Below are 24,091 nucleotides of genomic sequence, written 5' to 3' on the forward strand. Positions count from 1 at the left end.
ACTAAGCAGCCTTCCACATGCAGAGGCAAATGCTGTGTGAAAAGGAGGAGGACACCGATGGCTTTAGGAATTTGCTATAGAAACCCAGTTATAGTAAAAAAAGCATGGAGTTTTCTAACATTGACCCTGACACATAGGAACATGTAGCAGTTGGTGTTTGAACAGGTGCTTCTCTTGATTACATGATAAATACAATGAATTCAGTCCTAGCAAAGAAACAGGTAAAGACTTAGTTTGCTAGAAATCAATTATTTAAATAAAAATTATATCACTTCATCAACTTTTATTACCATGTATACATGGGGACCTGGGACCCAAAAGGATGTATACATTTTTATCTACATCCTCAATTCAAAAATCATGTTTATGTCTGTGTTGATGCAAGATAAAGTCATTGTTGAGGCTTCCAAAAGCAGCAGAGGAATATTTTTAGATCTGTGTGTAACTTATTTCTTCTGCTTTCTCCATCAATTTAATATTAATGGATGCTCTCAGATTAGCCCAAAAAAGTCCATGTTTGCTCTTCTCCTTGGGCCATTCCAAATAAGTTCGCTGTGCCATGAGAGCTTTGAGTTTGTGATAGCTGCTGGGGATGGAATACTGTGGAATGGAATCCAGCAAGATCAGGATTAAGTTATCAGACCCTTCATGGAAGAGGTTGTGGTGGGCAAAGTAGAGTTCATAGTGGCACCACTCGCTCTGGACAAAGTTGGGAGACAAAACAAAGATGGACTTGTAGCTTTTCTCAATGCAGTTTATGATATTTTCCATGATGCTCTTGCCAGGAACAAAGTTTCTCTCATGGAGACAAATCTTTATACCTTCTTTTTCCACATTTGGTAGTAATTCATTCTTTACCCAGGCAGAATCATGCCCACTATATGAAATGAAGGCATGGAACTGGAGAGTTCTTTGGAGTTCTTCTAAGGGTACATTCCTAGCCCTGCGCCGAGTCTGGGTCCACTGACACAGCATCCTGAGATACCAGGGCAGATCAAAGTAGACACAGAGGCCAGTCATGGTAAGAGCCAATGCCAGCCCAGTGACTCCGATGGTGACAATCAGCAGAGCTGTGTTGCAGGATAATTCAGATACACGGAAGTCCTTGAGCAGAGTCCCCTTATAGCTTTCTGGGTACTCACACTTGTAAGAATCAGGCCAACCCTCTACCACGTCACTCGATACTTGACCTAGACTTTGGATGAAGTCTCTTAGCTCACATGTACATTGGAATGGATTGTTCCCTGCTTTGAGGGACCTAATCTTCTGGCAGCTCTGGAAGAAGTCAGCTGATGGGTTGGAAATTGAATTATAGTCAATGATCAGAATGGAAAGGCTGCTAAAGGAACCACATCCAGGCAGGTGAGCTAAAGAATTGGAAGCAACATTGAGTTCTTGCAGAGCTTCCAGATGGGTGACATCCTCAGGGATGCTCCTTATTCTGTTATTGTGAAGATCAAGAACCTTGACCCTGGGAGGTAAACATCTGAAAACAGAGTCAGTGAGTATATTTGAGGACATATTTAAACTTAATAAACTTCCGGTCCAAGTGCAACTTCCCTCATTTTCATCATACCTCAGGGTATTCTGGCTAACATCCAATTGCTGTAGAGACTGCATTTCTTTGGTCATATGGATGACATTCACAAGTTCTTTTAACTGATTCATTTGTAAACTGAGTGTGTTCAAATTAGCCAAGTTTGCACAATTTTTAAAAACCATGTCTGTTAAGGCATTATTGGAAAAATCCAAATATAGAAATGGGCTAATTTGGGATGGGCAAACCATGTGGACCATGTGTGTGGCAGACACTGTGAGATACTGAATGTTCATATTTGAAAAGATTTTATAGATATAACTTTGTGGGAAACTGAACACCTCGCTGACAACTTGGTGTAGAGACAAGGCCTTCAGTGACGTGTCAGAATAATCAAAATCTCTGAAGTCCAGCTGACCTTGTAGTTTCACACTGGAAATGGAGAAATACTCGATGCTTGTATGCCAGACAAACTGGAGGGTGGTAATGAAAGAATTCCAAGTTGTTTCAATGTTGTTCAAAGTCAGGTTTGATAACTTTGAGTTCTTTTGAAGTTTCAATAGAACATTTTGGAAGTGATGACATCCGTTAGCATCCAGCACACATCTGATATTGGACAGTTCCAGATTTACTGCAGTGCTGACTGACACGTCCAACATAAAATGAAATTCCTTTCCTGGGGGATAAACAATGTGCAGACTCTGTGTGTTAAGGTCTTGAAGGCTCTCAGGGTCTTCTCTTTCCCCGTAAGAGTCTCCTAAGACGAGTAAAACCTTACCGATATGCAAATGAGCGATTGGCAACACACTGGATTTTTGTAACTGTGTGGCACTCAACCCCAGAAATTCTAGTTGAAACATACTGCCAAACTCTTGGCATATGGGCAGGGCATCGAATGCATTAAATGAGAGGTCCAAGTGCTTGAGGTTCAGCGTAGGGTGGCACAAAATCTTCTCCAACTTGTTGTGGGACAAATCCAAGTATTCCAGTTCCTGGTTGAATTTGAAAACACTGACATCGAGATACTGTATTCTATTATGAGAAATTATGAAAACCCTCAGCTTTGATAGTGAGAGGATATCAGAAGTCTGAAGCTCAGAGATAGAGTTTTGTGATAGATCTAAGATTGTCGTTTCCAAGGATAGGTCTTTGGGAACATGGGTGAGACCTGTTTTTGATCTGTCAACTAAAACTTCACTTTCCTCAGATAATTGAATTCTGATCTCAAGTATTAATATGAAGATGATGGCAAAATGGAAGATGCTAAGATTCTCTTTAGTCATTTTGTAACAGTAGACATTCCTAAGGGTAATTGTTATTCTTCAGAACATCTTGACACAGGTATAGATCCTGGAGGGAAAAAAATCAACATTAAATGATTGTGTTAAATTAGGCACGGTTGACATTAAACATTTTTCACTGGAGACTGGTGAAATGAAGGCTATATTCTTTGAAGTCACACGACCTGAAACCAGGAAAATATAAATATCATAAGCAATAATACCTCCCCCCCCTTTTTTTTGCTTTTTAGGGTCACACCCTTGGCATATGGAGGTTCCCAGGCTAGGGGTCTAATCTGAGCTATAGCTGCCAGCCTACACCACAGCCACAGCAATGTGGGATCCGAGCTGCATCTATGACCTATACCACAGCTCCTGGCAATGCCGGATCCTTAACCCACTGAGCGAGGCCAGGGATTGAACCTGCAACCTCGTGGTTCCTAGTCAGATTTGTTTCTGCTGCGCCACGATGGGAACTCCACAAAAATACTACTTCTAATCAAATAACTTTTAATATGGATGTGTAATGGGTTGAACAGTGACCTCCAAAAAAAGATGTGTCCATCTCCTAACCATGTCCTAATCTCCTAATTGAATATTATCTAATTTTGAAAAAGGGTCTTGTAGAGATAATTAAATAAGGATCTTCAGATGATAAGATCATCCTGGATTATCAAGGTGATCTTTAAATCCAGTGGCAAATATCCTTATAAGAGAAAGGCAGCGGCAGTATTATTTACAATTACGAAGATATGGAAGCAACTTGTGTCCATCAATAGAAAAATGGATAAAGATGTCATATATAAACACATATACATATATATATAGTGTATCTGTATGTATTTGTGTGTATGTGTATATACAATGGAATACTATTCAGCCATAAAAATGAAAATTTTCCATTTATAAAACATGGATGGATCTAGAGTATTATGCTAAGTGAAATAAGTCATACAGAGAAAGGCAGATACCTCATGATCTCACTTATAAGTGGGAACCTAAAAGACAAAATAAAGCGAATACAGACCCATAGATACAGAGAACAAGTGGGTGGTTGCGAGGGGGAAGGGGAATGGAAGGTGGGCGAAGTAGGTGAAGGGAATTCAGAGGTACAGACTGAAGGCACAGACCACCAGTTATATAGTAATTAACTTATAGGGGTGTAATATAGAGCATGAGGAATATTGCAATAACTTTGTATGCGGTCAAATGGTTAGTAGACATTCTGGTGATCACTTCAAAATATATGCAAATGTCAAATTGTTATGCAATAATCTGAAATTAACATTGCACCTCAGCTACATGTCAATTAAAAATAAGTTGTTTAAGAATTAAAAACAAATTTTTAAAAAGAAAGAGCCAGAGGGATATTTGACAGAGACGATAGACACATGGACAAGAAGGCCACGTGGAGACAGAGGTAGAGCTTGGATGACACATCCATGAGGCAAGGAACGTGATAGCCAGACAGCTGCCAGAAGCTAGCAGGGGCTCTGGGGAGAGTGATGAAGGGGCAGTGAGCCCCTCTGACACACTGATTCTGGACTTCTGGTCTCCAGAACTATGAGAGAGCAAATTTCTGCTGTTTTAAGCCACCCAATTTACTGTAATTTGTTACAACAGCCACAGGAAACTAACACAGCTGGTTTTTCATATTCATGGACAATCCTCTGACCCCCAAGATCCTTCAGAATTCAAGCTAGGATTCTCCTTTGAGACGTACCTCTCCATGGCTTTTCTGAGAGTTCCATTCCCTTGTGGTCGAATCGGGATTCTTTCTGCCTTACCTTTTGTTACCCATGCACAGTTTGGTGCCAAACTTTGGTCTTCCTCAAAAGGTAATCAGATTATGATAAGACATCTCTCAGAAGAACCATTCACTCGTTTATCTATTCAGCCAGTATTTCCTGATAACCTTCTGGCCAAGGTTTAAAAACTAGAGATAAAGCAGTGAACGGGATAAAGTTCTAATTCTCAAGAGCTTATTTCCTACTGGGAAGGCAGAAAACATGCCCATAAATGACTTGACATAATTTGATGTAGTGCTAAGTGCTGTATGGGGAAATAAAGCAGGGAAAATGAATCATAAATAATGGTAGGTATGTAACAGTGGGTGGTGGTGGCTTTTCTTAGATTGATTGGTCAGAGAGGGCCTTTTTGAGAAGATGGTATTGGAGGAGAAACCAGAAAGAAGTGAATGAGTCATCTATGGGAAGAGCTGGGGGAAAAGCATTTCTGGCAAAGGAAAAGGCAAATGCAAAGGTCCCGCGATGGAGTGAGGGTTGCTTGTTGGAGGTGCCATAAGGAGGCCACTGTTAGCTGGAGTAAGTGAGGATAAGGGGACTTCGGGGCTGAGATGCTGGGCTGCAGCAAGGCGGTGGCATTCTATTCTGAGAGTGATGAGGGGGCAGAGTGCACTGAGAGGTTTGGAGATGGGCGGTTTGGGAGCAGGATCCTCCTCTCTCTAATTCAGAAAACTTTTTTCATCCATGCATCAAATATGTATGTATTCCCTTTGAGGTACTAGGCATTGCCCTCAGTTTTGTTATTCCACCATTCTTGAGACACTATTTTGTTATCATCATTCCAAGAGCCCACAAGGCCGGAGGGCACTGTGTTGGTCTGAACCCTAGAGAGTGACACCCCCCGCCCCAAGCCGCCACCACCACCACCACTACCACTACCACCCAGAGACCCTCTCTGCAAGGGCTCCAGGGCTTCACAGAACTTTCAAGGAATTTATTCAAAATCCCCTACAAGCAAGCCCTTTTGTATCAGCAAAAAGCCCAATTCCTCTTTACACATTTCCTCCTTACATCTCTCAATGAGCACAGAAAGACCTATATAATTCAACTCCAAAAAACAACTGTGGGTTGCAAAATTCCCCCAAGTTAGACATGCAAATTTCTAGCTTCGGGGACATGGCTTGGACTTACCCTTTCATGAAGGTGCCCAATGATGCCTCGGTGATCCTGACCTCTTCCAACACAGAGGAGAGCCCCATATGCCCCTCCATCAGCACGCATGAAGGCTGTGCAGGAAGGGGACACAGACATTACAATGCATGTCACAAGGAAGGGTGGCATTTTTATGTCATTGATTGCATTTGGCTGAAAGACCCCGAAATGTCTTCCTCTCCAGCTTCCTAAAAGATCTACTCATGCAAGGAGAACTGCTTCAGTGAGGATCCAAATCTTACCCAATTACTGCCTGGGCTGGTGCCTCATCTCTCAAAACAGACCATTCTGTAAAAGCTAAATTGAAGGAATGGTGATTTGAGCTTAAGGCTCTCCTATAGTCCCCTCCTAATGCCTAAGCCTGAATCCAAATCTGGGGACCTTTCTACCTTCTGGCCAACTCCACAGTTCAAGCGAGCAGGGTCAGTCAGCACCATCAGGTGTGGTGCACAGAGTATGTCCAGGGAGACAAGGGCAGAGATGGGACCCCACGCACGGATGTGAGTGCTCAGACCACAGTGAACCCACCACAAGCTCCAGGAAGGGGTCCTTGTTTTCTTAACCACAGCAACCACCAAAACAAGTTAAGTTTATAAAACTACCTATCGGAGTTCCTGTCGTGGCACAGTGGTTAACGAATCTGACTAGGAACCATGAGGTTGTGGGTTCGATCCCTGGCCTCGCTCAGTGGGTTAAGGATCCAGTGTTGCCGTGAACTGTGGTGTAGGTCGCAGACGCGGCTCGGATCCTGCATTGCTGTGGCTCTGGTGTAGGCTGGTGGCTACAGCTCCGATTAGACCCCTAGCATGGGAACCTCCATATGCCACAGGAGCGGCCCTAGAAATGGCAAAAAAACAAAACAAAACAAAACAAAAAAACCCAAAAGCAAAAAAGCAAAACAAAACAAAATATAGAAACAAAACTGCCTATCTTCTAGCATATAATGAAAGCATGGCTTCAGCTTTCTATCTAGCTGAATTAATTGACTTAAATATCTTCTATTTGCCCAACCTCCATTTTGCCTTTTCATTTATAGTCATTATTTGAAATACTCAGTTTAGGAAACCATCTTTATTTCTATAATTAAGAATTTGAGCATTGTATACACAGAGAACTAAGTTTCAGGTACTTATAGGAGCTACAAATTGTAAATACAAAATCTGCTAGACCAGTAAAAATCACTATGTTTTGTTAAAGTCCTCATGACCAGCATTGAATCTCATCTGTGGTAGAAACTCAAAACTATTTTAATGCCGAGTAAAATGATTATTTGTAAGGCTAACTGGTAAAAGGATGCTTTCATTTGAAAGTATAAAATTATCTCCAGGTGTGTTTGTGTCTATTTTCATGATTATAAAAGGTTTAGCCTGACTTTTATGATCCAAAGCATCAATACATATGAATTGCCTTTGGAGACCTGGGGACCTCAAATCGGGACTTTGACTTGTCTTAGTGGCTAATACTCATACAAAGAATCAGGCCTATTAAGTTCAGGCCCACAAATATTTATTGAGCTTTTTCTTTGCAGCAGGGCAACTAGCTATGAACCACAAGCTGGAAGGATCAGAACCAGTTCCAGGAGCTTTTCTGCTTTATTTCCTATGTGGTTTTGTGAACTTCAGCTTTCCGTTGCAAAGGTTTTCAACTCTTTGGATCCAGTTGGCTGTAGCCTGGGAAACATTTTTAAAACCTGCAATCCACCTGACTAGGAGCATCCCAGAGCAGCTTCAGGGGTCTGAGCAAACAGGAACAAACAAACAAACAAACAAAAAACTTGTGGAAGGCCCAGAGGAAAAACTCACATGAACCTGCCCGTGAAAACAGAGGAGCTGTTTGGCCGCACTGACTTCAGAAGTCCTTAACGTGCTGTTCTCAGCATCCTCATTGCAAAGAGACAAACAGAGGACAGGATGAGGAGCAAAGCCACCTGAAGTCAATAACTAGAGGCTCTCTAAGAAACCCACGAGAAGACGTCTGCCACCCAAATACTCATCTCCCAACTCAAATACATCTCTTGAAAACAAAGCATGCTTGAGGTGAGGTTTGTTTAAGAAAAAGCCAACACACTCTCAAAATCCCTCTCTCTGACTTAAGGAGCTGATAAACAAATGCTAGTTCAAACCGCAGCAAGTACCTATCAGCAATAACCCACCTGGAAAGACATTCAGGACTTAATCAGAGAGACGTTCAAGATTTTTGTGTCTAATAACTAGTTATACCATTATTTTCCTTTAGAGAATTTCAAAAGATGTCACTTACCAAGATGACCTGTTTCTCTGTCCTGCTGGCCGTCTGTAGGAAAAGTACATACTTCCTCATTCATTTTACATTGACGACAGTTAATGTTGGGGTGGGGGAAGCTCTTTTATGCCATCTACTGACTCTCACTGAAATTACATCACGTAGTCATGGAGTTCCCATCGTGGCGCAGTGGTTAACGAATCCGACTAGGAACCATGAGGTGGCAGGTTCGATCCCTGCCCTTGCTCAGTGGGTTAAGGATCTGGTGTTGCCGTGAGCTGTGGTGTAGGTTGCAGACGTGGCTCAGATCCTGCGTTGCTGTGGCTGTAGTGTAGGCCGACGGCTACAGCTCCAATTAGACCCCTAGCCTGGGAACCTCCATATGCCACTGGAGCGGCCCTAGAAAAGACAAAAAAAAAAAAAAAGAAAGAAAGAAATTACATCACATAGTCAGTCAAAGACTATTTTCTCCTCTATTTTCAACCTATTTTCGATGTTGAAAATAGTCTGTGGGTGAATTGATAGAGTTGCATTAAGATAGAATCACCCCTTCGTGGCTGTCTTTCACTACAATCAGCTCGCTAGTGTGTTCACTGGAGAAGGGCAGGAGATGGTGTTATTACCCACGGATGACTTATCGACTGAATACAGAATGCTTATCACTGTTGCGGGGCTGGTGGAGGTGGGGGGGGTCACAGCTCTGAAGGATTTCGGGTGCTTTGTTCTCCCTCCCTTTGGATCGGGCCACTATCAAAAGTGACTGACAGTAGTTCCTGCGGGGACTCAGTGGGTTAAGAACCTGACATAATCTCTGCAAAGATGCAGGTTCAATCCATGGCCTCACTAGTGGGTTAAGGATCTGGGGTTGCCTCATGCTGCGGTGTAGGTCACAGACGTGGCTTGGATCCAGTGTTGCTGTGGCTGTGGTGTAGATCAGCAGCTGTAGCTCGGATCGGACCCCTAGCCTGGGAACCTCCATATGCCACAGGTGCGGCTGTTAAAAAAAAAAAAAAAAAAAAAGTTACAGTGGAAAGAGACAGGGTCAAGTTCAAAGTTTTGCTAAAACTCATAAAGAAAGAAGATCATTCATGTCCTTTCACAGAATGGACGCTAATTATGTCTTTCCTGACAAATTGGTTTTCAGAGAAAATCTGGCACTTAAAGTTTTTCCCATGGATATTTCAAATTTTCTTAAGTGATTTTTGACATCTCCAGGCAAAAAAACATGCTAGGTAGCAATCTCTTTTCTAAGATATTTCCTCTGGGTTAGCAATTGTCAGCACACTCAAGGAATCCAGCCTGATAGCTCCGCTCTTGTCCTAAAACATCAGCCACAGAGAGTTCCCGTTGTGGCTCAGCGGTAATGAACTCGACTAGTATCCTCGAGAATGCAGGTTCAATCCCTGGCCTTGCTCAGTGGGTTAAGGCTCCTATACCTGTGGTATAGGTCACAGGCGTGGCTTGGATCTGGTGTTTCTGGGGCTGTGGTGTGGACTGGCAGCAGCTGCAGCTCCGATTTGACTCCTCGCCTGGGGACCTCCATATGCTGTGTGTGCAGCCCTAAAAAGAAAAAAGGATATAAAAAAAGAAATAAAAATTAAAAAAAATAATATAAAACACCAACCACAGTAACAAAATAACAACAGAGCAAATAAAGCTAAGAAATGCAAGCTGTCTCCCGCTGAACTTGTGTTTGGCCTAATCCCACATGGTGTCCTGTCATAAACTGGACAAGTTCTTGCTGGAATCAGCTTTTTTACCCCAGTGAGCAAAGCAACGTCCCTAAACTCAGATCCTCGAGATTCTTTTTTGCCTTGTAATATGCTGTCTCTCTCCGTTTCCTCCTACCCCCTCACAATTTGTTTAAGAGGGGAGATGTGTCTATAAATATATTTCTGTGACTGAAAGAACAAACCTTCCCCTCCCTCCCTCCCTCTCACTCACCATCTCTGCCCTCAGACCCGTAACTGGAGGTGAGAGTGATCTTTGATTACCAGTTCAGTTCCTGACTCCCTGGCATCGAGACAGCTCCCTACCCTAGACCTACCTCCTGACTATATTTGATCTGTAATTGCAAAAAGAAAGACATTTTTTTTTTGGTCTTATTTAAAGATAAAAACCCCGGGGTGTGGGGTCTCCCCATCCTGCAGCCTAGACTGTACCTTAAAACACACAATTATAGAAAAGGACACCTGCCTTCCTGCCCCTCAGCCCAGGTCTCCACATCAGAAAGCCAGATCGGGGAGAGGCAGGAGCAGGAAGTGTGTATTTCAGGAATACCATGCCCTCCCCACCAGGTCTACACCAAGGCTGAGGTGTAAGTCCAGCCTATGATGTGGGGAAAGGCGGTGGGTTTAGATGGAATTGGAGATTGAAAAAAAGTTTTTTTTTTTTTGGCTTTTTAGGGCCGCACCCACGGCCTATGGAAGTGCCCAGGCTAGGGGTTGAATCAGAGCTGCAGCTGCTGGCCTGCACCACAGCCACAGCAAGGTGGGATCTGAGCCGCTCTGGACCTACATCACAGCTCACGGCAACTCTGGATCCTTAACCCACTGAGTAAGGCCAGGAATCGAACTTGCATCCTCATGGATACTAGTCGGGTTCTTAACCCACTAAGCCACAACGGGAACTCTGAGACTGAAAATGTTAAACTAGATTTCACTGTTCATACTTCAACAGTACTGAAGAGGTCTGAAATCTGCTCACACTATCGCTAAGGGGCGAAAAGGGGAGAATTTGAGAATCCAGTCGATGGTATGACTGGAGAAAAACAAAACGACTTCCTATGTAGACTTGACTCCCTTATGATTCCTTGTAAACTATATTTTAAAGACCCAGACAGTCTCTGTGGCTTTAGGTTTCTTTCACTGCCTGTAATTTATTCTCAATCTTTTCTAATGAAACCAATCTCCAGACATCCAAACTAAAATTGACTTCCTCCTTTCCCAGTGTTTTTTGTGTTCTCGTGTGTGTGTGTGTGTGTGTGTGTGTGTGTTCTCATTAAAACTCATTTTCTCCCCCATTTATATTCCTAGTCTTCCAGTCAATGTCTCTTAGCCCTGCTCTCACATCCTCCCATCCCACTTTCATTGCCCATCTCCCCCTTTTTTGGACTTCCAGAACTTAAGAACCGTGGGAAATACATTTCTGTTGTTAAGCCACCCAGCCTGCAGTACGTTGCCATGGCAACGTTAGCAGACCCATATATGGTTCTTCTCAGTGATGGTCAAGAGGCAGGCAACCCTGCTCCCCATTCTCCATCCCCATCCTCAATCCATCCCCATCCTCCCCCCACCTTGACAGCAGGTCAGGACAAGGAGCTCGACTTTTGTTCAACTGCAAAGGAGGGCGGGGGGGGGGGGTCCTTGGAAGGTTTTAAGCAGGGGAATGGTGTAAAATAATTTATACTTTAAAAACAGTCACTCTGATTGCTGTTTGGGGAAGGTGTGAGGCAATTGTCAAAGCAGGGAGGCTGGCAAGGTTATTTGTTGCAGTCCTACAGGTGAGAGATATTGGCAACTTAAGCAGGATGGCAGATGCTCTGCTCCAGGCTATAGAGCAGAACAAAACACTCTCTCTGATGGACTGCAATTCAGCTGGGGGTGGCACTAGAAAAAAAAGGAGAGCAAAGAATGTGACAGAAGCTGCATGGGTCCAAGACACTTTGGTATCCTTGAAATAAATGCCCCCTTTCTTGAGTGGTTCTCTGCTACTTGCAACCGGAAGAATTCAACCAAGGAAACATGGGATTCCTGGAGATAGAGCATCTTTATTTAAAGGAGAAATCGACTTCTTATGATAGAGCTTGCTTTCATCTGAAGTGTGTGTGCTTTCATACATGACAAAAATATGTTTTGTTTAATTCTATTTTTAAATGTCAAAATTATACTTTCACTGTTAACAATATTTTAAAATATTTGATCATTTAGAATGTGGTGAGTTCCCACTGTGGCTCAGCAGGTTAAGGACCCGACACAGTCTTTTGTGAGGATGTGGATTTGATCCCTGGCCTTGCTCAGTGGGTTAAGGATCTGGCGTTGCCCCAAGCTGTGGTGTAGGTTGCAGATGTGGCTTGGATCTGGCATTGCCGTGGCTGTGGTGAAGGCTGGCAATTACAGCGCCTATTTAACCCCTAGCCTGGGAACTTCCATATGGCACAGGTGCAGCCATTAAAAAAAAAAAAAAAAGTGTGTAACATAATTTGTTGTTTGCTATTTTGGGTTTGTTTACTGCTTTGGGGATTTTTTGGTTTAGGAAACAGTCCAACAGAGGCCAAGGAAAATGTATCATTTGGGAGAGGGTTTGTGGAAGAAATTAAGTGCTCTCCTGAAGAGTAAGGAGCCAAACGCAAACAGAGGATGGCTCTAACACAAAATTTTTTTTTTTTTTGCTTTAAAATTTTTTTTATTGTTATTTCCCCAATACAATTTTTTTCTACTGTACAGCATGGTGACCCAGTTACACATACATGTATACATTCTTTTTTCTCCTCTAACACAATTTCAGTAAGGCTTATATCTTTCTAACTACTAACTATAAAACTAGTTTATTGAATGAATGAAGTCCAGAAGGAGAGGGCTGTGTCTTTCTCTTTCAAGCTTTGTTGAACTTCTCTCTATAAGAATCTATTCAGGTTCTATCCCGAATCCTGGGAAGATCCCATAGATTTCAGTGACAAGTCTCATTTTAGTAATCGCACCTCTGTTTCAGGCATTGAAATGTCCAGGCCAACCCAATTTAATATCAGTCTTACTCTGAATTCCAAATTCTACTTGGCCAGAGCTTAGGCCTCTCTTGCAGGGAAGCAGGGAAGCAGGGAAGCATCATGGCCAGTATTTTATTCTTCCTCCATCTTCTCTGCCTTCTCTATATTCTGGCTGTCCCCAGGCCACTGCACATGAAGAGAAGATTAAAGAAAAAGGAGCAGATCTCCTTGCAGTTAACTACTGGATAAGGCAGGCAGGCCATCACATCTCTGCCTCTGATTTTGGCTGAGTCCAGATGTCGGCTCTTTCACAAGATGCATCTGTGGGCCATTCAGAGACCTCTGATGGATCCACATTGCATGGCTCTTTGTGGCACATTCTCTGGCTAACTTCTTGCAGCCAACCCCACCCAACCACCATGGTGTACCTCTTCTGCCCGCCCCCTGGCCTCTTATACTACCTTTTGCACAACAGGCTGCCCTGTTAGCTGAGGTCCTATCATGACAACATAAGCTCAGCTACCCTTCCTGTGGTCAACATGGCCCACGATGGACAGGAAATTCACCCATATTTGCCATGCCGAGTCATAATGAAAAGTCAGGCTGCCATCCCTGCTTCCTTTCTCGCCTCACCCTGCCATGTGGGGGGCTGCCCAAGCAAATTCCTCACCTTCTGAATTCTCCAGGTGGGAAGCACTCATCCAGTCATTCAACAAACATTTATCAAGCACCTAGATTTGCAAAGCATTTTTACCGATCTCCGAGTTCCTTCGGACTCTAGGGAATACTCATCCAGCTCTTCTAAGAGCTCTCACTCCACACCCCATCTGCTACCCTGGACCTGTGCACTCCAGTTACCCTGCAAGCTTTCAGGCTGGGAGTAGGATGCCAGGCTACTCTTCTACCAAGCTTAGAGCCACCTCATTTACCTCTGGAAGAAATCCAAAGCAATCTCCACAAAGGTCTAGAACATCTCTACTTAATGACCCTCTATCACTCTTTTGAAGATGGGTAATATGAGGTGACAGTTCCTAGCCCCTTTCTGCTGTTTTTCAGTAAGTCCAGCCTGTGTCTAATATCTCAGTTTAAAATGTGGTGGGGAGTTCCCGTTGTGGCTTAGTGCATTAAGAACCTCCCTAGTGTCCATGAGGACGCAGGTTTGATCCCTGGTCTCACTCAGTAGGTTAAAGAATCCAGTGTTGCCATGAGCTGCGGCGTAGGCTGTCAGCTCCAGCTCCGATTCAACCCTAGCCTGGGAATTTCCATATGCTGCAAGTGTGGCCCTAAAAAAAAAAACAACAACAACAACAAAAAAAAACAAAAAACAGCAACAAAAAGGGAGGAGGGTGGTATTTACTGCCTTTGGTCAGTTTTGAGGCATTCACCAAAATTCTAAAACAACCAGAAAACTCCTATTCAATAACCAGTTACAAATAAATTTGGCTGTGACTTTCCTTGGCAAGCAGGTAAATCATGTTGACCACAACAGCCAACAACAAAGGCTGTTTTTTCCTTCACATATATAAACTACCATGCCATGCATCGCCACTGGTTAACTGCATATTCGTGTAGCAAGGTCAAATATTTCATAAATGATTACTCAGATGTGAAGAAATAGTGTCTTTATTTTCCATCTCTGGTCTAATTTTTCCCCCATGCCCCCAAGTAGAGCAGGATGACAGAGCCAACCCAGAGGCCACCGAGGATGCAGTTCTGAGGTTAACTCCTTCCTTGCTGCCATGAAGTCTCATAAACTCCTGCTCACACAAAATCCACTGGGGAAAGGAGAGGAGAGATGAAAAGTCCTTGAATGATGGAGCATTTACTTGCAAGAGACTGTTTCAATTTGAAACAGAATGGCTAAACCAGAAGAGACAGCTCCCTGTAATCAGCAAGTTTGAGCACCATTTCAGTCCCCAGCCTGGTCCGCAGTTCAACTGAAACAGTTTTCATTAAGTCTTTCCTGAGTGTATGGAGGTTATGGAGGTACTGTCCAGATAATAACTTAAAACTACAGTGTTCCTCAGAATCCAAGTGAATGATGAGTTCTTAAGTTGGATTTTTGACCTTTTTTTAAGTTTTCACATCATCCTCTTCAGCGACTAGTTTTAATTTAATATTGAAAGCAGCTCTAATATTAGCCCAAAAAAGTCCATGTTTGCTCTTCTCCTTGGGCCATTCCAAATAAGTTCGCTGTGCCATGAGAGCTTTGAGTTTGTGGTACTTGCCAGGAATGCTGTTCTGTGGAATGGGATCCAGCAAGATCAGGATTAAGTTATCAGACCCTTCATGGAAGAGGTTGTGGTGGGCAAAGTAGAGTTCATAGTGGCACCACTCGCTCTGGACAAAGTTGGGAGACAAAACAAAGATGGACTTGTAGCTTTTCTCAATGCAGTTTATGATATTTTCCATGATGCTCTTGCCAGGAACAAAGTTTCTCTCATGGAGACAAATCTTTATACCTTCTTTTTCTAGACAAGGTACCAGTTCATTCTTTACCCAGGCAGAATCATGTTCACTATATGAAATGAAGGCATGGAACTGGAGAGTTCTTTGGAGTTCTTCTAAGGGTACATTCCTAGCCCTGCGCCGAGTCTGGGTCCACTGACACAGCATCCTGAGATACCAGGGCAGATCAAAGTAGACACAGAGGCCGGTCATGGTAAGAGCCAATGCCAGCCCAGTGACTCCGATGGTGACAATCAGCAGAGCTGTGTTGCAGGATAATTCAGATACACGGAAGTCCTTGAGCAGAGTCCCCTTATAGCTTTCTGGATACTCACACTTGTAAGAATCAGGCCAACCCTCTACCACGTCACTCGATACTTGACCTAGACTTTGGATGAAGTCTTTTAGCTCAAGGATGAAGTCTCTTAGCTCACATGTACATTGGAATGGATTGTTCCCTGCTTTGAGGGACCTAATCTTCTGGCAGCTCTGGAAGAAGTCAGCTGATGGGTTGGAAATGGAATTATAGTCAATGATCAGAATGGAAAGGCTGCTAAAGGAACCACATCCAGGCAGGTGAGCTAAAGAATTGGAAGCAACATTGAGTTCTTGCAGAGCTTCCAGATGGGTGACATCCTCAGGGATGCTCCTTATTCTGTTATTGTGAAGATCAAGAACCTTGACCCTGGGAGGTAAACATCTGAAAACAGAGTCAGTGAGTATATTTGAAGATAAATTTAACACCACTATACTCCCAACCCAAGTGCAATTTTCACCATGTCTATCATACTCCAAAGAATTCGAGCTAACATCCAGTATTTCCAAAGATAGCATATCCTTAGTCATGAGGCTTATTTCGAAAAGGTCTTCTAATTTATTCCTTTGTAAGATAAGTGTCTCTAATCTGGCTAAAGTTTTGCAATTTTGAAAAACACTATCTGTGAAAACATTCTGGGTAAAGTTCAAAAACTTAAATGTGCTTGGTACCTGAGGACAAAGCATGTGTATAAAATGTGTGTCTGCTATGGTTAACATCCTGATATTCATATCGGAAAACACTTTGTATAATGCTGTCTGTGAAAAAATAAAAACTCTCTTTGTAATGTGTTCTATTTTCAGTCCTTTCAATGTCGTTTCATAATAAATAAAATCTTCTTCATCAATGCTCTCAACTATTGTTAAATTGTAAATACTGAGATATTCTACAGGTTTGGGCCAAAGGAATTGAAAAACTCCAACCAAACATTTCCAAGTTGTTTCCACATGGTTGAGCGTAAAATTTAGTAAGGTTGGCCCTTGAGTGAGTTCCAATAAAAATGTAATGAAAACCTGACAGTTGTCATCACTCAGTTTAATATTAGCCAGTTGTAAACACCCTACACTCTTAACCGATATGTTTACTTGGACAGAGAAGAAGCTATTGGGATGAAAGACGAGGTGAAGTTTCTTTGTGTTCAGAATTTGAAGACTTTCTTTCTCATTTTCTTTCACGTAATAATGTTCCAAATCCAGAAGGATGCAACTTAGATGCAAGTGAGCAATTGGTAGTAGATCTAGTTGTTGTAACTTTGTAGCACTTAATCCCAAGAAATTCAGTTGCGTCAAGTTGCCAAACTCCTTACAGATGGGCAGGGCTTCAAAGTCATTGAATGAGAGGTCCAAATGCTTGAGGCTGGCGATGGGATGGCACAAGATTGTCTGCAACTGATTGTGAGATAAATCCAAATATTCCAAATCCTGATTGAACTTGAAAACACTGATATCAAGGCACTGCATCCTATTCTGGGAAAGTCTCAAAACCGTCAGCTGCGAGAGAAAGCTGATGTCAGAGAGGTGAAGCTCAGTTATGTAGTTTTGAGACACATCTAAGACTTTGGTTTGGGGTGGCAGGTCTTTTGGAACACGAGTAAGGCCTATTTTTGACTTGTCTACCACAAATTCACTTTCTTCAGAGAACTGGATTAGGGTTCCCCATACTAAGGTCATGACATACACAGAATGAAGGCTTATGACAGTAGGTTCTTTGTCTTTGCTCATGATGTTGAAGTTACCATCCCCCAGAGGGTTGCTGCTGTTCTTCAGAACATCTTGCTATGCATCCAAATTCTAGAAATATATGTTACGATATATAAAGATTGGATGAAAAACAAAGATGTATAAAGATTGGATGACTGTTCTGAAACATCTCCTTAGTAAACACAAAAGCTCAATGAGTTCTTTATTCACTATCAGAATCATTTCTGTCCCCATAATTTAATGTTATTTTTTTCCAATTATACAAGTGGCTGGCGCCAGAAAGGCAATACAGACCTTGTTAGCAAAGAACTGTGGTTGTGTGTTGCTAACCGGCTTGGCGGCTCTCTGGGGGATCACTCAAGGGGCTTGCCTTTGTTTCATCCAACTCAGAACTTTCTCAGAGCTGGAGCAGCCTCCTGGGCAGTGTTTCAAAAGCCTTTAAAGGCATGTATACCAGCCATGGTCACTTGGAGCAAGGGGTAACAGATGGGGCAGGCAGCAGACACACCAAAGAGCCAGAGAAGGAAGAGGCTGGAAAAAGAGGCACATTAGAGAAAAAAAGCTTTTGGAAAGCTCCATGTATACCAGACAATCTAGAAGATCACACACATGCCCAGGGCTCGACGCATGCAGAGAAGACCTGAGAAAATCCTAAACTTTCACTCTGCTTGACTTTTAGGCTCTGTGCAAGCAGAAAATAAAGGCTAAGGCAGAGTTGTAAATGGCCTGGATAAGCACTGAGGAAGTGCTTCCACACAGAACCGGTCTGCAAAGAGCAGGTTGTTTTTTGTTTTGTTTTGTTTTTTTTCTCCAGGTGTTTAAGGAAATCCCTGTCAAATCACTAGCTGACCACTAAGCCAATGGAACAGAGAATCCAACGGCCACTTCTAAGAAGGAATACAGTCTTTACAAATATAATTTAGCAACATCACTAAATAACCACACCCCATAGCTAGCAGCGACAACAAACCCTGGGAGAGGGTAGAATCTGAGTTATCCCATTCTAATGTTTTCAGTGTTACCACCTTATAATATTCAAAACATTTGCTTTAAGCAAAAGAATGATGAGGCAGGCAAAGAAATAAGAACGGAAGGAAGGAAAGAAGGAAGAAAGGAAAAAAATGAAGGTCCAGCTCAAAATGGCTCAGAGGCTTAAATGTAAAATACAAAACTATAAAACTTCTAGAAAATAGTATAAGACAAAATCTAGGTGACCTTGAATTTGACAGTGACTCTTTAGATGCAACATCAAAAGCACACTCTGTAAAAGAAAAAAAAAGTTAAGTTGGACTTCATTAAAATTATCATTTTCTGCTTTACAAAAGACAAAATTAAGAAAATGAAAAGATGAGTCACAGACTGGGTGAAAATAGTTGCAAAACACATATCTGATAAAGAATTTGTACCCCAAATATATGAAGAACTCAACAAGAAAATAACACAGTTTTAAAATGGGCAAAAAAATCTGAAAAGATATTTCACCAAAGATATACCAATAGCAAATAAAGACATGTAAAGATACTTGATATGATCATATGTCATAAGGGAACTGCAAATTAAAACAACAAGATATCACTATATACCTATTAGAATGGTTAAAATCCTGAAACAACATCAAATGTTGGTGAGGATATGGAGCACCAGGGACTTGCACTCATTGCTTGTGGGAATTCAGAATGATACAGACAATCATTTTGAAGATGGTCTCATGGTTTCTTACAAAGCTAAACACAATCTTACCCTATGATCTAGCAATCACACTCCTAGGTATTAACCCAAATGAACTGAAAATCTATGTCCACGTAAAAACCTGCATGTGAATATTTATAGCAGCTTTATTCATGACTACCCAAAACTGAAAGCAACAAGATGTCCTTCAATAGGTAAAAAGATAAACAAACTCTGGCACATCTATACAATGGAATATTATTCAACAACAAGGAGGAAGGAGCTACCAAGCCACAAAAAGTCATGGAGGAACCAAAATGCAGATTGCTAAGTGAAAGAAGCCAATCTGAAAAGGCTCCCAATTGTGATTGCTACTCTATGACATTCCGGAAAAGGCAAAACTAAAAAGACAATAAAAAGGTCAGTGGTTTCCAAGGGTTGGGGGAGGGAGGGATGAATAAGCAGAGCACAGAGGATTTTTAGGGCAGTGAAACTATTTCATAGGATATTGTAGTGATGGATATGTAACCTTACATATTTGTCAAAACCCACAGAACTGTACAACACAAAGATTTAATCCTAATGTATAGACTTCAGTTAATAAACATAGGAGTTCCTGTTGTAGCACAGCAGAAAAAAATCCGACTAGGAACCATGAGGTTGAGGGTTCGATTCCTGGCCTCACTCAGTGGGTTAAGGATCTGGCGTTGCCGTGAGCTGTGGTGTAGGTCACAGATGCAGTTTGGATCCTGTGTTGCTGTGGCTGTGGTGTAGGCCAGCAGATGTAGCTCCTATTTGACCCCTAGCCTGGGGACCTCCATACGCCACAGGTGCGGCCCTGAAAAGCAAAAATCAATATTGGTTCATCAATCATAATAAATGTTCTATACTAAAGCAAAATGTTGTAACAGGGGAAATTATGTGCAGTGGAGATGGGGTATATGAGAACTCTCATGTATTTCCTGTTTTTCTGTAAACATAAAACTGCTCTAAAAAATAAAGTTCATTAATTTTTAAAAAGAATGAGAGAAGTCAGTCTGAATGATCCCTGAGGAAGCACAGGTACTGACTTACTAGACAAAGACTTTTTTTAAAAAAAGATTTTATTTATTTTGACTATACTGAGAATGCAAACATAGTCTTATTGTTTTTGGTCTTTCATCTTTTTAGGGCTGCACCCACGGTATATGGAGGTTCCCAGGCTAGGGGTCTAATTGGAGCTGTAGCTGCTGGCCTACATCACAGCCAAAGCCATTCCAGATCCGAGCTGTTGTCTGTGACCTACACCACAGCTCATGGCAATGCCAGATCCTTAACCCACTGAGTGAGGCCAGGGATTGAACCCGCAACCACGTGGTTCCTAGTTGGATTCGTTTCCACTGTGCCACGACAGGAACTCCTAGACAAAGACTTTAAATCAACTGTCTTAAAAGTTAATTACATGACTGTGGTCTCCTTTTGGTGGACTTAGAGGATACTTTATTCTCTTTCAAAGGGCAGTGTTTTATCACTGGCTGGTATGAGATTTTGACCAAATGTTGTACAAAAGGGAAGGCAAGGAGTTATTGCTAGAAACTACAAGACATTCTCAAGAGTCTACACCAGTGTTCAATTTGGCAGGACACTTAGCCATCTGCTGCAACCAATGACCCTTCACTGGTGAAGGGTTAACAAATCCATTTCTCTCCTTCTCCATGGACTAATTTGATCTAACTCTTTTTCTGAAAACCTGATACATGGAGAATGTCAGCCGTATTATCAGAAAACATTATTTCTGATAAAAATGACCATTGAATGGTAAATAGTATTTGGAAAGTTCTGTGTTTGAACTATTTAAACCAAGTAGAGAACCTGAGCTCTGTTTCCACCCCTGTGTCCTTCTTAGTAAACTTGGACCAAGTGTGGTCTATTAGGACTTATGGATCTGAATGTGGTGATGAGCCTGAGAAGTCCTCCAGGTGGGCATTGCAGAGCATGCCAGCAGTGGGCTAGACTTTCAGATCCTCAACTCAGTTTGGCCAAAACAACATGAGAGGAAAAGGAAGGGGAGGAAGGTGGTTGACAGGTATGAAGGCCAGGTTGGTAGGTCCATTGGCCTGTAGCTTGATGGCTAAATCTCTATGGCATATACAGGGAATAAATCCTTTTGTGAGGGGAGATGAGGATAGGAATGAGGCCAAGTTTGTGTTAAAGGAAGAATTGCTTATACTCTTTACTTGCATGAATTGGATCTCACCAAAACCAGCTACAGCTGGGCTGGCAGAAATGATATTACCATTCATGGAGCCATTCTATAAGATACAATTAATACAGGTCAAACTGGGCACTGATGACTAACTGAGGAGTCATGCAGATGCACCAGCCCACAGACCCCATGCTTGTTACAAAGGGGTGAAAAAAACTGCAAAAGGTCAAGCAAGAAGCCAGTCCTAGAAACTCAGACATACACTCATGCGTCTATACCACGTTGCTCTGGTCTGCACCAAAAACATCTGTGAGCCCCCATAGGGCACAAAAGCTGGCAAGGACAGACAAGTCTCCATAGCCACCTTACTCCACAGCAGCATCCTGAGAGCAGTAGTGCCAGCTGTGATGGCTACAGGGCAGCCTCATGCACCTACACCCGAGTGCCCACAACCATACCTGCCTGGGACCACCTATAGGTAGAGGTTAGAAGGGCTCTCACAGAATGGTGAGGGGCAGTTGAGATAACATACATACCCCACTCTTTCCAGTCACAGGAAATTTTTTTAGTCACAAGATCTCATTTTTGATTCAGTTCCCATAAAAATGGATATGTGTTTTTCCAACTCAGAACAAAAGCAGGAGATTCAGAGGGGCAGGATTTGGCACTTGATGATCTAAAGTCATCAACTTCATACAGTTGACACACTGATAAAACAGAAGTTAGAGAAAAACGCAAAAGCACACTGAAGAAATCAGAAAGCCTGCCAGGATAAAGCTGTTGAATGTAAGAGAGAAAAATTTTCCCAGAGCCTAGTCTCACTGTACTATAACACATTACAGACACTGCCTCTCATGACAATGGTGCTGAGTGAATGAGAAAAGATTTCTCGGCTGAGGGGTGGAGGCAGGTGTACAAGCCCACAGAACCAATATTGCAACTAGGACAAAGGTCTAGAGCTGTGAGACTCACTCAACCCTGTTCAGGATCTGATCTGCAAAAAAAAAGCATCCAGGAGCCCTGATGGGACAAGAGCAGGCAACAGCATTTTTTTTTAAACAGCTTATTATTTTTTTAACAGTATTTCTTAAGTAGGACCCTGTGTAACAAGAAAAATTGAGAACAGATTTTGACTATTTGCTGTCATTCAGTTTTATTAACAAAGGGGTCCTTGAGGGCCCATCACTTGAGGGCAGATTGGAAATGGCAAAATAGTTAAGAGATGAGTAGGGTTTCAATTAGTCGTTCTTCAGAAGAGTAAAAACTCTTCTGGGCTGGGGAAATTTCATGACAAAATGGCATATAGTAGTTAAAAGTCCCTTCCTGCTCCTCCAATACAAATTTTCCAACTGCCCACCAAAACACCCATGAACACACAGGAACTCTCAAAAACTTACTTTACCCTTGAAAACAAAGGAGGATAGAAAATTAACAGCAGGATCCCAAAGCATCAACACTCAGAAAGATGTATCTAGAGCTATAGGAAGGAAAACCTGTCCTACTCCAGCTTCGTTTTCAGGAAAATAGACACCTTCCGAAAAGTAGGAAGGAACTTTGTCCCTCTCATTGTTTGTCTCTGACTCAAATACTAAGGATGAGTAATGACCAGGTAATTAAGTAACATTTCTTTCACCACAATGCTACTGATGGGAGGGGGTCAGAATACTAAGTTCTCCTTCTACAGACCATCACCCTCCAGCTCTCCAAGATTTCTACCCCTAGTCAGTGATGGACTAAAATAAGAAGTGAGCAAGAAGCATTCTCACCACTCCAATTCAACATAGTACTGAGAGTCCTAGCCAGAGCAACTAGGCAAGAAAAGGAAACAAAGGCATCCAAATTGGAAAGGAAATGGTAAAATTATCTCTGTTTGCAGATGATATGATTTTATATAGAGAGAATCCTAAATATTTCAGGATAAAAAAAAAACCACACCACCTGTTAGAACCAATAAACAAATTCAGTAAGTTGCAGGATATAAAACAAACATACAAAATCAGTTGTGTTTCTATGCACTAACAACAAAGTATATGAAAAATAAAGAAAACGATCCCATTTACGAATGCATCAAAAAGACTAAAATACCTATGAATGAATTTAACCAAGGAGGTTAAAGACCTGTACCTTGAAAACTATAAGGCACTGATGAAAGAACTTGGAAAAGACACAAATATATGCAATGTCCATGGATCAGAAGACTTAACATTGTTAAAATATCCATACTACCCAAAGCCATCTGTAGATTCAGTGTAATTCCTATCAAATTCTAATGGCATTTTCCACAGAAATGAAAAAAAAAAAATTCCTGCAATTCATATGGAATCACAAAAGTCCCTGAACACCCAAAACAATCTGAAAGAGAGCAAAGCTGGAGCATTATACTTCCTGATTTCAAACTGTATTACAAAGCTATAGTAATCAAAACAGTATGGTATTGGCATAATATGATACACATGCCAGTGGAACAAAATCAAGAGCCAAGACATAAGCTATACGTATATGGTCAATAATTGACAAGAGAGTCAAGAATACTCAACAGGTAAAGGATTGTCTCACCAAAAAATGGTGGTGGGAAGAATGGATATGCACATGTAAAAGAATAGAATTGGACCCCTATCTTGTTGGGAGACATGTTTCTGCAATCTTTTCTTAGCCTCTTTGCTTCTATCTTCTATGCTGAAAACTCCATCTTGTCCTGCTTTACTTTACCCCATATTCCTGCTTGAAAAACAGTCCCAGTGCTGGTAAATAACTTAAGCTTAAGAACAAAGACCAAAAGGCATAAGTTATTCATGTGGTCAGCTGAATGAGGACATAATGCATTGGTCTAGGCATGCTGGACCTGTGCAGGTAGGCACGCCCATTCGCACAGCAGGCTATGTCTGGTTAAAATAAGAGAGAGAGAGGAACCTCATGGTCCCAGGGGTTTATGAGTGGTCATTAGCAGAATATGCACTGGCAAGGAGAATGAGGTGCAAACCTAGACACCCAGGTTAAGCATGCCATAAGCTTAACCGCAGATTAAGTTTATGGCAGATAAGCACGCCATCTACG

The 24,091-nt window shown here is 42.0% G+C and overlaps 1 protein-coding gene across 11 annotated transcripts in view; it reads right to left on the bottom strand.

Moving 5' to 3' along the window:
• Positions 1–268: 268 nt before the first annotated feature.
• LOC125137334 (toll-like receptor 6) overlaps positions 269–24,091 on the bottom strand; it is a 32,711-nt gene continuing 8,888 nt past the window's right edge. The window contains exons 1-4 of one of the 11 annotated variants that reach the window (XM_047798010.1): positions 8,034–8,208; positions 7,577–7,654; positions 5,754–5,848; positions 269–2,887 (exon numbers count right to left, since the gene is read on the bottom strand). In XM_047798010.1, coding sequence (XP_047653966.1) covers positions 430–2,820 — 2,391 coding nt within the window. In that variant the 5' untranslated portion in view covers positions 2,821–2,887; positions 5,754–5,848; positions 7,577–7,654; positions 8,034–8,208 and the 3' untranslated portion in view covers positions 269–429. Of the gene's footprint in view, positions 2,888–5,753; positions 5,849–7,576; positions 7,655–8,033; positions 8,210–14,327; positions 17,275–17,478; positions 18,281–18,399; positions 18,446–24,091 lie in introns of those variants that run through there. The other 10 variants (XM_047798008.1, XM_047798002.1, XM_047798005.1 and 7 more) reach the window with 10 other exon arrangements.

The sequence above is a fragment of the Phacochoerus africanus genome, chromosome 10 (assembly GCF_016906955.1).
Source record: "Phacochoerus africanus isolate WHEZ1 chromosome 10, ROS_Pafr_v1, whole genome shotgun sequence".
Taxonomy (NCBI): Eukaryota; Metazoa; Chordata; class Mammalia; order Artiodactyla; family Suidae; genus Phacochoerus; species Phacochoerus africanus.